Raw genomic sequence first — 13,697 nt, forward strand, 5'->3', positions numbered from 1 at the left:
AACTAAACTAACCTGAACTCTCAGTCTGAACCCTTCACTGCTCACAACTAGCTTTCTTATTAATACTGGTCCCTGGACACTAACTACATGTTACTTAGCGCCTTAGGGCAACCCAGTCTCACCTTTGAGAAGGCTGGTATGTTTGAAAAACATTTTTCTTGCCTAATCCTAGAAAAGGAAAACCCTTTCTATCTGTGCACGGTGGGTGACGTCTCCCTTCTCTCTCCTCTGCCAGGTGACTTGCTCGGGTGACATGGATGAAGGTACAGAGGCATGAGAACCAGCAACAGCAGGTGGCAGCATGTCGGGGGAGGGGATCCCCCAGAGTGGGGTCCAGGTAGCCTGTGTTTGTCGAGCAGTTGCACCTGCCTGTCTGGCTCTGGGACAGTCGACGTCACTCCAATATGTGGCTCCTTCCTTAACGAGTGTGAATGGACAGTAAGTGTTGCATTCACCTAGATCACAGGATGATACAGCTAGGAACTATTTCCAACAGTTGTTTTTAGATAAGAGAAGCAGGGCAGAGAGAGAGAAACGGATGTCCTGCAGATCACAAAACTAGCCAGTGGCAGCATCTAGAACCTAAGTCTGTGATTCTATGTCCCAGGCTGCTCAGACCTCACCTTCTGAGAGAAAGAAGTGGTGAAGACAGGGGACAGTGATTCTGCAGACTTCTCTGTGCCAATGGATCTGACCTACCTAGACTTCCAGGGCCACATTTGGAACATGGTTGGCCCTAACCTAACCAGGCAGGGGACGAGGTCTTTTGTTGCTTGACCTGTTAACATGCCAACCTTAGGTTAAATTGACCCTTCAAGAATAAAAGCATTGCTTTTTTGGATTTATCAACCAATTTATTATTTTCATTTAATTCATAAACATGTGTTTCAATAGCTATTGTCCAAGAAAAATCAGATAGGCTGTGATATATCTACGTAAAATATAAGTAACTTCTGGGTACAGGCACTTGGCCTAGAATAATTGATTGTTTTTTCGTTTCTTTTTCCCCCCGAGATGAGCCACGATGAAAGACATATATTCTGGTCCTCTGGTTCAATCATTTATTATTGAACATTTCTTTTTTTTAATTGGGGGCTAATTGCTTTACAATGCTGTGTTGGTTTCTGCTGCACAAAAACACAAATCAGTCATAATTTTATATATATATATATATATATATATATATATATATATATATATATATATATATCCCCTCCCTCATTGCTTTTACTTCTAAATTAATCCCATAAAAATCCTCCTATGTGAGGAGCTTGGAAATTCTCCTCCTTTTCAATCACTTTCATCCTTTGGGAGAAAACTACCTTAAATATCTTAAGTGGGAGTAATTACTAGTTTTAATGTTCCTAATTTCATGTTGGCAACTGTCACCTGCAAATATCATTACTGATTCCTGTTCTTATCAATAGGTGGTCTTTCTGCCATGGTAATTGCCCCTCCTAACAAAGAAGGAAGAAGATGCTTTCTGACGTCTTACCTGGAATTCATGAGGGAGAAAACACAGCAGAGAAGCTAACACCACCTCACACTAATGGAATAAATGCTGCACTTGTCAGGAAACACAGAAACCACGCCCCCATCCCGGCCCCAGGGACATGGGCTTTGGGCATGGTCGATGGTCTAGGAGATGATGAGGGAAGTGGCCAGAAGCTATCTGGGAGGACACACAGCTGCAAGCACCAGGCTAGGGCACTAGAGACCAGTGAGGTGGACTGGGCTGGAGACAGGGATGGGGCCTCTGGCCTGAGCAGATCACACCCACTCTAACGGGGGCATCAAAGGCAGGTCCAGACAGCCATGGTCATTGAGGCTGTGTTTAGTGTGGTCAGAGCACTTCCAAGAGAAGCCAGAAAGTCACAGTTTTGTGTGAAGTGTCTTGATTTTTAAATGTCATCAACAATTTCATATTTGTAAGACTGCATTATAACTTACTTTATTAGATAATTGTTATAAATCAAATGATTCTGGCTTGTTTTCCAGATGTTTTGTCAGATGTGTTCAACACAAGTGCATATATGTCTGGCAGCCTTCCCTATGACCACTAGCCAACAAGGACAGGCTTGCACAAAAGCCTGGGCCCAAGACGCTTCATACAGCTTTTCATAATCTTCTCATGCAAGTTTGATCTAGTGTGATGGGATTAGACAGACGAAGGAGATATTTTACAGGCTATTTGAATCTCTGAGCTCTACTCTGAGCTCCTGATTGGTGCTGCCAGCCTCACTGGAAGCTTAAAAAGCATCCTCAGTTCAACATGATCCATGCAAGTCCTTTCATCCTGATCAACATCCCCTTCCTTTGCTCTACATTAAAAGGTCCATACACCAAATCCATCATCCTAATCTCGGCATATGGCGCCAATGTTTATCTAACTGCTCACACCAAGGATTTCAGAGGCATCCTTGAGTTCTTCATTATCTGTTACTAACAATTCATATTGTTTTAAAACACAGCATGGACAAACAAAGGTGTCTGTGAGAAACGTAATCCATGGGCCAATGGTATTCGACCTGTCTTAGGTTTTCAGAGACACTGCTATGGGTCTCTTTGTGAATGATAAGAAAGTACTACTTTGATATGCAAAGGCTAGGGAGGAAGTTAAAGCCAACTGTGGTGGGGTAGGGGCTGGGAAGAGACCTTACATGCCATTGTTTTCATCTTCTACACTAGTCATCCTAGAACGGCAATATCAAAGTCACCATCTGGGCCCTGATATTTTTCTTTTCCTTTTTCATTTTGGTTGTACCTTGCAGGATCTTAGTTTCTTCATCAGGGATCAAACCTAGGCCCCAGACAGTGAAAGTGCTGAGTCTTAACCACCGGACTGTCAAGAGAATTCCCCTAACATTCTTCTTACCTGGATCCTAGACACTGATTATCCTCCTGTTACTTTTGGTTTACATTTTTACTATAGACAGTGCAAATATTGGAGTGGCTTGTACAGTTATGAACATGCTCTTATTCAGTTACACCTAGTTGTTCATCATTCAACAGCTATGAGTGGAACAATTATAGTGCTGGTTTCTCCTAATTCAGGGATGAGACAGGCTGTGACCTCTGAGACCAGACTAAACAGACAATTGCAGCAGAAGCTGCTGGGCGCTCTGGTGGAGGGGGTGCTGAAGAAGCCACGGGAGGTGAGGGTAAAGAGTGTTTTTATTGATCAATTTGAACCCATTTCCTTTTGTGGATTCCTTCTCACATAGCTAACATTAGGAGGAAGGCTTGACCTCAAGGTGGCATATTTGGTGGAAGCAAAACCAAAGCTTCTTATTGATACCTATAATGTGTCTCCTTATTCTCAGGTAGTGGGAAATATTCTGTTGGTTGAGCCCAGCCAATAAGATGACTACCTACAGTTTGCACAACAGCACATTACTTGGTATCTACTCCAACTAGGCATTACATGGACATTTAGTTTCCTAGAATGAAAACTATATGTCAGATAGAAAATGGATTATTGACACTGTCATTAAACAAAAAGAAATCATCAAAACAAGTTGGAAATTGCTCTTTTAAACATGATATTTAGGATACTAGGTCTTTTTCTTACCTCATGAGCATTTCAGCTAAACTCTTTGCATCTGGGGAAAGAAAGCTAATATTAGTACAAGATAAACAACTCACTAACATTCAGTTAAGCATTTCTGACAAATATTCTACATAATCAGATAACAATAGCCATTTTTAAATGTAATTGTATACTGAGATCACTACTAATAACTGAAACTTTTATGGATTCCTTATTTCTTCTAAGTGAGGCACATATAAATAGCCACAAAAATTCTCAGATATGTGATAAAGGTTTTATTATAACCTATTCATTTGTCACTTTTCAAAAACCCAACATTATTTTCAGAAGTCAGAAAATTAACATCTTGAAAGTAATTCACTATATAGTACAAATTCCATTCTTTTTGCTATCAAAATGAAAAAGCTTATGATCTCTTTAAAAAGTCATTATTAGAGAGCTATGCATCTGTTTGGTTGATCAAAGAATTGTATACACTGCATATCACTATGTCTGGAAACCTAGATGTTTATTTCAAACTCACAAATAAAACTTTTCTTTATTTCTTTCCTCTGAGGACACCGTTTACCAAGACCTGGTTACCACTCCTGATAAAAGAAATCCTGCCTAAAAATGATGTAAATTTTTAAAAAACTTTTTGGATGGCATTGTTTTGAAATTCTAATTTCCCTTAAAATATAATTTGTTCCTTTTACACCCTTTTGTCCTGGCAAAAAAAATGAAGGTTTCCTTTCTTAGAACACAAGGGTCTTCTTCATATTTTTCTTTGAATTTTCTTTAAAAAGCTTTGATGTTAAATGTTCAATGAATGGAACTTTCTGGGAATGGATTCAGCGGACTGTCAGTGTGAGTGAAGCAATGCATTTGTTGGAGCATTTTCGTGTTTGGGGGCTGACCCTTGAATGCAGTCGCTTTCGAGTCAGGGAGCAGGATGCTGTAACTGGGAGGTATGAGATGGACAGTCATAGGAATAGCCACACATAGGCAGTCATCCTGTGAACTAAAGCACTGCTCTTCAAGTCAGTCGTGCCAGGTCCCACCTCACAAGGAGGCCCCAGGCTTGTGCACAGATGGATTCAGTCTGGGAAGTGAGACAGCTCCCTTCACCCCATCCATATGGCAAAGCAAAGAAGGCAAAGCAGCGTTGAGTTTCCCATGTCGTGGCTTTACATTTATCTGCAAAGACAAGATAAGCTTCTTCTCTTCCTGAATGATTTAACACTTGCAAAGTAAATATACACATACACATATATAAGGTGCCAGAAGTTTGGGATTAATTAGCTCTGTGGAACAACCAAGCACTGGCTAGTTCAATGCTCTACAAGAGGCTGGAATTCCAAAGAGTAAAACGCTGCACATCAGCTCACAATGTGATGGGAACTCAGACTCAAATGTCTTCAGGATGGATCTGTGTTCCTTGTTCTGACACCATCATCATTCTTTTTCTATTCCTGAAGCTAACCACTACAGCTTTCTCTCCTGTGATTTTTTTTTCTTCCCCTATCAATGTGCCAAGGAAAGACAGCTTCCAACCAGTGGGGATAGAGGTCCCTCTGGTACTGACAAGTTCCAAAGCAAAATTTCTGTGTCAACTATTAATAGGCATCTTCGTCCACATGCTTTGGTACCCAAAGACTCTTTGGTCTACCCTTCCCTATGCTCGTCACCTTACAGTGAATTCCTTTCTCTGTCTATCCTGATTACTATTTCCTCCTTCTGCCTCATCTGAAACTGTGAGCAACATTATATTCATGGAAACTCACTTCTTCCGTGAGCACCCCTTAAGGAAGCTGAGAGTTGGTGGAGTGTGAAGCTGGTGGAGTGTCTGGATGACACAGTTGGCATTAGGGACCAGGCATGAATGTCTCCTGCGGGGTGGGACCAAGTGGGCTAGGATCACGTGCTAGGAACCCGGATGTGCTGGTTACTTAGGAGTGCCAGCCCACGTCCCCTTTATACCCATCTGCCTGGGAATTTCTGAGCCCTCCTTCAGAAATCAGGAAACTGGGACCCAGATGCATTCAATCATTTGCTGCAGCTGAGTAGGAAATCATAACTAGTGTCTGTTGATTCAAACTCTTTTAAAATCACTATCCTCAAAGTTTTTTATACTGGAGTGGGTAGCCATTCCCTTCTCCAGGGGACCTTTCTGACCCAGGGATTGAACCCGGGTCTCCTGCATGGCAGGTGGATTCTTTACCATCTGAGCCACCGGGGAAGCCCTTTATACATAGAGGGGGACACATGTCATATCCTTAGGGACACGCAGAGGAGCACATTCTTCATGACAGCTGACCAAAGGACATACCCTGGAGGGTACTGTCTCAGGCTGGGTCAGTTGGAGAGGAAGTAAGACTGTCATCACCTTAAAGAGAGCACAAACTAACAGGAAGAGTGTTCCAGGACACAGAAAGAGCCAGTGTTGGAATTCTGAGCTCCTTCAGGAAGCAAGGAAACAGCGACTTGGGTGCAGGCTGAGATGTCTGGCTTCAAACACATCGAGTCCTTTAATGTATTAAAGTAAATTATGTGGGGGGGTGGTGCTGATTTGGAAGCCAGTTTGGAGAGATGTCAAGGATATGATGGGTTCTGGGTCTTCTGTTCATACAGGGGGTGGGGAGAAGAAAAGGAAGAACTCTGGACACTCTCCTCTTTAGGGGTGAGAAGGGGATGTGGGACAAATTAAGAGACTATTTTAAAAATCATGGAGTCGTGGCATCTTAAGGGCATCACAGAGTTTTCCAATCCTCCTCTAATAAATGTCTGGATCCCTTCCACAGTGCCCTGGACAGAGGCTACAATGAGCTGGGGCCGGCAGCAGCCCCAGGGCAGACAACACCCTTGCTGACCGGAGGGTGCCTACATCTCCTCCATCACTGACCTGGCTTTCATGCCTGTTGAGGGCTCCCCACTCAACACACCAGTCTCCCTAAGACTTCAGCTTTTTTTTCTCTCCCAGTTCAATTCTCATTTCCTCATCAGCATCTCCCTCTTTGGTCTGCCCAGCTCCAGACTCTCAGCCCTCTAAGCAGCTTGCCCACAGCAGAAAGGGCAGAAATGGCTCTGAGTCACACCCCTCACTAGGTCACATCTGCGCTCTGAAATTCTCCAAGGAGACTCCCTGCCGATAGGACTCCTCAGCTCAGGGTACCAGCCTCCCGTGCTGGACCTAGTTGTCCTTCTAGCTTGGTTCCCTCTTACTTTGAACAGCTAACCCTCTCTGGCTTTTCTGTTCTTGCATTCTCTGCCGATAGCCCCCATGATTTTGTCCCTCCAAGCCCTTGCCCCCACCCTCCCTCCAGACATGACTTGCTCTATACACCCTCCCGACCCAGCAGGTGACGCTGGTGTTCTGGTTCCCTGGGCTTCTGAGAACCTTTGCACCTGTCTAGCATCTCCGCATCTGTTCAGCTCAGTCTTGGCACTTTGCATCATGACTTCCTGGTTTCACACTGTCTCTCTAATGGCCCTTTTGTCTTTATCTCCAGCCTCTGGTACAGTAAAACCACACCACAGTCGTTTCCAGAGGATATAATTCATTATGAAAAACAGCTTCCTATTCTTGTGTTGAAATCCCTTGATGTAATTTCTCCTTGGCTATAAGAAAGGCGCCTTCTGGAACCACTGAGAAGCCATTTGAATATTTCCAGGTAGCTGGCATGTCTGAGGTAGCTTGGCTTCAGTGTTCTCTTTTCTGGGCTGAATTCTCTAATTTTCTCAATCACTCCTCAGATGGCAGAATTTATAGGCAGTTTTCCACTTGGGACTCTCTTCTATGGAAGACCTGTGATTTTGTGTTGTCCTTTATTAAATGAGGCTGAGCCTAGAAACTGATAAATTTTTTTTGATAGTCTCTTACCCACTGTTGGGAACACAATGCTCATTATATGTTAAGTAAATAAATTTTCACAACTTACACTGGAGACTTTCCAATTTTCCCTATTAAATTTTATCTCCTTGGTTTTAGCCTTTCATCCTCTACTACATTAGCTCCCACCTGGATTTATGCCATCTCAGAAATCAGCTTAGCTCGCCTGTATTTCAGCCCAGTGCTGTAACCTGGTCCTCTCTTCTCTATCAACCCTGTCAAAGTGCAAATAGGATTTGTTCAGGCTGTGGCTGATCCCTGTCATGTCCTTTGATGCTCACAACCTATCCTATAACCTAAACTAATTTACTTCAATCTACAATTTCTAGAACTTACTGTTTTTCGAAAATGGGTATGGAGTATACTTCCTAAAACTTCTCTAATCTGATTGTTCAAAGATGATGTACAAAGGTCTTTGGGATTATGTCTGAAAACACTTTGCTCAGAATCTCTAAAAAAATTTTTTGAGGGTTTTTGCAATACTTTGGCCACCTGATGCAAAGAGCCAATTCAGTGGAAAAGACCCTGAAGATGGGAAAGATTGAGGATAGGAGGAGAAGATGGCGACAGAGGATGAAATGGTTAGATGGCATCACCGACTCAAGGGACATGAATTTGAGCAAATTCTGGGAGACAGTGGAGGGCAGGAAGCCTGACGTGCTGAAGTCCATGTGGTCGCAAAGAGTCAGACACCACTGAGTGACTGAACAACAACAATGTGGGGGAACCACACGACACCTTAGCTAATCTTTCCAGTGAGAGAAAATGTCCCTCTTGGGGATTATCACTGCATCGACTGGTACCCACAATTTGGTTCTCATCATCTGGGGTCCTGTGTAATAGTCTGTTGTAAGCTTGGCTTGCCTGATCTACTAGCAAGGAGTTAGGAAGATAACTTTAGGCAGCATCTTCTCCAGTCCTCCCAAAATCACTAGCACATACTAGGTTTTGAAAGAGTAAATCAATTTAAATAATCAGGAGTTTTGATGATTTTCTCAAACAACCCAAGTTATCCTTTTTCCTTTTCCTTCCTTCCATTCCTTCCTCCCTTCCTTTCTCAAAATTCCCCTCATCCTTCCTTCTTTTTCTATAATTCTTGTTTCACATTTTCTAGTCCGAATAGCACCTCTCTTGGTTCACACCAAAGTAAAACAGATGCTGAGTCCATCTTCTTCTACCTGCCATCTGTTAAGATGAGAACATCATCTCAAGTCTTCTTTTTCTTCTTTCCCAACACAGCTCCACGCTCTTTTGTGTTGTCTGCCACATTTTTTCCCCCACAAATTTCAGCTCAGTCTGAGATTTAGGCTTTGTGACACCTTTCTAAAGCTCTGGCTGTTTCTCTATACTCATCATTGACTCTGTGCTCTTCCCTTCATCTTCCAGTCTGGGAGATGATGGAGACAGATTACCAGGCTTTCCTAGTGATTCTCAATGATGGAAAAAAGCAGTTTCAAAAAATAACATGTGGTAACACTCTGAATGTGCAAAGAGGGCTGGAAGATGATAGCTGAAAGGAGAACTTGGGGATCTTAAGGTAAATGACTCCCTGTCTTTAGGAGAGCATTTTCATTTGAGAGGTTGGGGGAGCAGTGAGACAGGATTCAGAGGAGCTTGTGAGACATGATGTAGTTGATTGTCAAAGAGTCTTTCAAGAATTCAGAGGGGAAAAGAAGTGGAGAGAAAGGCAGTAGGTTAAGGATAGGCAAGTAAAAAGGAATCCTTTTTCTTTAAATATACAGGGGTCTGGGTGGTAATGAATATAGAGATAAGAAATGAACAAATATCTTTCATGGGGAAAAATAAGATGATAAAGTCATTATTGATTCTGTGTTAATAGATTGATTCTGTGTTTAATTCCATGTTTCTTTGACATATCTTTTTAAGCTAGCTTAATATGGATGTGACAGACTATTTCTTTCCTGAGAGTTCCAAAACTGAAGAAGTGTCACAGAGAGAGGACTGGGTAGAAAAAAGTGATCCCAGCTCTCCTGCTAGTCCTTAGTTAATTGATGTGTGGTTTTTAAGTTCCCTTCAGTTTTCATGTCAGCAAAATAGAGCACAGTAGTGTCAAGATGTCAAGTTTATTCACACCTATTTGCACAGCCAGTAAGAGACTAAAGCAAGACAATATAGAGACTTATGGGAAAAGGAAGAAGAAAGCATGGAAAATGCTAGAGCTCTGTCCATTAATTGTGGTTCGGTCAATTTTCAGGAAGAGGCATCCCAGCTGGGTAAAAGCATCACAGGGTGGTCTCCCCAGCTTCCTCTTCTTTGTGAAGCATCCCTCCTGAGGGGTCTGCACTTGGGATAGGCGTTCCTACCAACGAGGCAGCACAGGCCTCCAGCACTGCAGCCGTGCCAGTCCTGAGCACATGCTCTAATTTTTTTTTTTAAGATTTTTTTTTATGTGGGCCATTTTTAAAGACTTAATTGAATTTGTTATTAATAAAATATTGCCTCTTTTTTATGCTTTGGTTTCTTGGCCACAAGACATGTGGGGTCTTAGTTCCCTGACCAGGGATGGAACCCGCCTCCCCTGCATTGAAAGTCAAAGTCTTTAAGCACAGGACCGCCAGGAAAGTCCCTTATATTTCCTTAAAAAAGAGGACTCTCATTCATAGGCACATCATCACACTTTCCTCTCCGAAGTTCTAGTTAAGCGAATGGAATTTGCTTCGATTCATACCTCTCCAGGTCAATCACATGCACATGTCTCCCAAACACAAAACCAACTTGAGTAGCAGATTTCCCCCTGCTTTGCATGTATGCTAAACTGCTTCAGTCGTGTCCAAGTCTGTGCACCCCTATGGACAGTAGTCCACCAGGCTCCTCTGTCCATGGGATTCTCCAGGCAAGAATACTGGAGGGGGTTGCCCTGCCCTCCTCCAGGGGATCTTCCCAACCCAGGGATCGAACCACATCTCTTACATCTCCTACACTGACAGGCATGTTCTTTACCTAGTGGGTGCCACCTGGGAAGCCCCTTCCCCGCTTTACCGTCTCTCAAAAGCTCTTGCTTGCAAGCTCCCTCACAACAACCCCTGCTTTTCTGTGGAATTGAAAGGGATCTCATAAAGCAGCTATTTTCCTAAGGGCTCTAAAATCTGTATTTACATTTTTATAGGCTCACAAAACGGACTCCCAATCATCTAGTCAAATGAAAGCTGATTCCAAAGCCATGACAAGACACATAACCCAGAAAGCAGACCATATATTCTTGCCATCTCAGAAAACTGCAAATACAAACATGGACAAAATAGAACACACACACAGGGCAAAGCCCTGGGTTGAGGCCACCTGGCCCCCACCTGCTCCTGCCTGCACTCCGCCCGCCCCTCTGCCCCCATCCCTCCATCCCTCGCTCCGTGGCTGCCATTGGCCTGGCTCTGTTGCCTTCCCTCTGTTCCTGTGCTTTCCCACTGTAAGATACAGAAACCCTTTAAAAAATTTAGTTCTGCCATAACACACTTGAAGTTTTGAAAGGATAATTTTTAAGAAATGAAGGTCCAAAGGATAAAAAGAAAGGAATGAAGAAGGAAGAAAATGCAAAGCTGAGAACTACAGTTTCAGACTTCTGATCCCATCTCAGTCCCCATGGGACATTTATTAGTTCGTCAGTGAGGCCCCTGGGGGGCCAACCCACCACCCCTTCACTAAGGTACACCAGGGACATTTGCATGCATATGACTCAATGTATCATGGCCACCTTTACACAAGTCTACCTTGAGTCCAAGTGTCTTTGAGCTCCCAGATGCACACCTTTCTTCCTTTAGATTATCAGAGTTCAAGCTAAGTGTTGGTCTTACAGATGAGGAGAGATTTAGCTCAGATATTTGCAGAGCAGATAAATGGAATATTAGAACAGTCATGGCCCACCCCTTCAGCCATGCCTGTGGATGACCAAAGGTCAGATTCTCTTTAGGAATGGTCTTCCAAAACTAATCGGCTTTAAACTATTAATCCATTCAAAACCATGTTTCAAATAATAAATACGCTTCTGTTCAAGGGAAGAAGATCAGAATTTACGTCATCCACTGATTTTTATCTTTAGCTTATTTGAAACGTTGCAAGCAGCTTTTTGGCTTGGTGCTGCCAGCTGACCCATACTGGTTGGGTACTTTGCACCCTCTTGGGTAAACTCAAACTAAGGGGGGAGCTTTTAGTGATCCTGGCCTTGATTACTTGACATGGGAATCAAATTTTTATAATTTGGCACTGCTGGGATCATAGGCCCAGCCAGTGATTTATTCTATAACCTTGCACTTCAAAGGAGCTAGCAATAGGAAAAAATCAGGGCATCATTTAAAGTAAAATGTGACTTCTGAACTTGTGGATAAGGTTATAGATTTTTAAAAAAATGTAGCACTTGAAGACAATTTAGACTTTAGGAGGTCGCTAGGCTCTAAAATTAGTAATGCACTCAGGAAGGAAGAATATAGGTTGGCTAAACTGCTTGAGTCCCATTTTCTTTCTTTCTTTTTTAAAAAAATTTTTACATAAAGCACGTTATGGTGCATTATCTAACTAGGCTGCTTGTCGATACAGTGAAACAAACCTACTTATAAACACTGATTTGCATATAGCAATCAAACAAGGTCAATGGCATGGAGTTGACCTTACAGTGGTCATTAGAAACCCCTGCAGTATTTTCCTATAATCCAAATTTTCCTATTTCCAGTTTTGATCCTGAAGAGTAGTTGTTCAGGAAACACTGACCTATTATTAGAAATGTCCTTATTTTACACAATAAAATATTGTATGAAGCCATTCAATCTGTAAATATATTTGAACTCATTCTAACCCAGGGATACGATCTGTGCTTTATGTGGGTCAGGTGGTAACTGAGTGATTTTACTAATGGACTCTGTTTAATAGACGGGCACCTACTGCCTTAAACTCTATGGCTCTAGTTTCCTTCCATGAGCGAATGGGAAATATGTTGTATTATTAATAAACAAACCAGCTCAAGGGCCCTTCAAACCTAAAAGACAGATCTTTGGGGGGCAGGGTCTGGCCTTTGGGGCTTTCCATGTGACTCAGTTGGTAAAGAATCTGACTACAATGCAGGAGGCATGGGTTTCATCCCTGGGTCAGGAAGATACCCTGGGGGAGGGCATGGCAACCCACTCCAGTATTCTTGCCTGGAGAATCCCATGGACCAAGAGGCCTAGTGGGCTATAGTCCATGGGGTCGCAAAGAGTTGGACATGACTGAGCAACTAACACTTTCACTCTCTTTTCTGGCCTTTCACTGATTCTCCCAATAGCCCTAGTCACTCACTCTGCCCTTTTATGGCGCATTTTTCAATGTTATAGAAAGACGAGCATGTCCCACGTAAGCCTTTGCTGACTGCCACCAGGATATCAGCTTCCATCGTCCTGGGACAGAACCTTAGTAAACTTTCTTTTCTCTCCAGGACCTAGCCAAACTCTTGTGATCAAATAGAGACGGTTAATAAGAAAATTTTACAGTTAGCTTTAAAAAACGTTGCACCTGGCTGCCCATGGAAGATAATCAGAAAGAGTGTGCTGAATTGAATATTAGTGTAACCAAAGTAAAACCTGCCATTTGGAAGGCTATGGAATGAGGTATCTGATCATTTTGCATTCTTCCTGACCTCTCATCAAACTCTTGATTTGGAAGCTTTTATTAGGCAAGTAACATGCAAGACTGCAGATACTTTTGTGCCCTGCCAGCTACTTCTCTGGCATTCTTTGCTCCTCAGCATCTCCCATGAATACATCTTCTTTGCCACAGCACTTATTTTCTCCTCCTGCTGAAATCTTTGTGTTAGCTCTCCCTCTGTTCCAGCACAAAAAAAACAAAATCATTTCCGGGGAATGAAAGGCTGGACTTGAGGATGTGATGAGTTGCTCTCTTTACCAAGACCAGTGACAAAATAGCGGAGTGGGACAGCAGAGGTAACAACAACAAAAAATGCCAGCCCAGGATATTTTCTAGACAGAGTCCTTGCAAGGCAATAACTAAATTACAAGGGACTGTGAAGAACAAAAGGAAAGGACGTTCCACCTGCCACCGGTCTGACTCAAATGAACCAGGAAGAATATGCAACAGCTTTAGCATCTTTTTCTTGCTCTTGGCAGAGAAGAGCGAGGTTGGGGTGTTCAAGTTGTTAAGTAGAAGAGGAAAATCAGACAATAGCTGGGGAGGTGAAAGGAAGCAACGGGGGCCAGGGCGAAAAGAAAAGGTGAATTTAGCAGAGGGTGGGAGATGCTGGAAGGGATTTAGTGTTTAACACATTTGTAGGTAAACCCT

The 13,697-nt window shown here is 42.8% G+C and overlaps 1 protein-coding gene across 1 annotated transcript in view; it reads right to left on the reverse strand.

Annotated features, from left to right (window-relative positions):
- Nucleotides 1-13,697, reverse strand: part of DSCAM (DS cell adhesion molecule) — a 667,745-nt gene that overhangs the window by 37,465 nt on the left and 616,583 nt on the right. The window contains exon 28 of the mRNA XM_065943286.1: nucleotides 3,572-3,602. Within this exon, the coding sequence (XP_065799358.1) occupies nucleotides 3,572-3,602 (31 nt within the window). The remainder of the gene's footprint in view (nucleotides 1-3,571; nucleotides 3,603-13,697) is intronic.

This window comes from Muntiacus reevesi, chromosome 8 (genome assembly GCF_963930625.1).
Source record: "Muntiacus reevesi chromosome 8, mMunRee1.1, whole genome shotgun sequence".
In the NCBI taxonomy this organism is placed as follows: domain Eukaryota; kingdom Metazoa; phylum Chordata; class Mammalia; order Artiodactyla; family Cervidae; genus Muntiacus; species Muntiacus reevesi.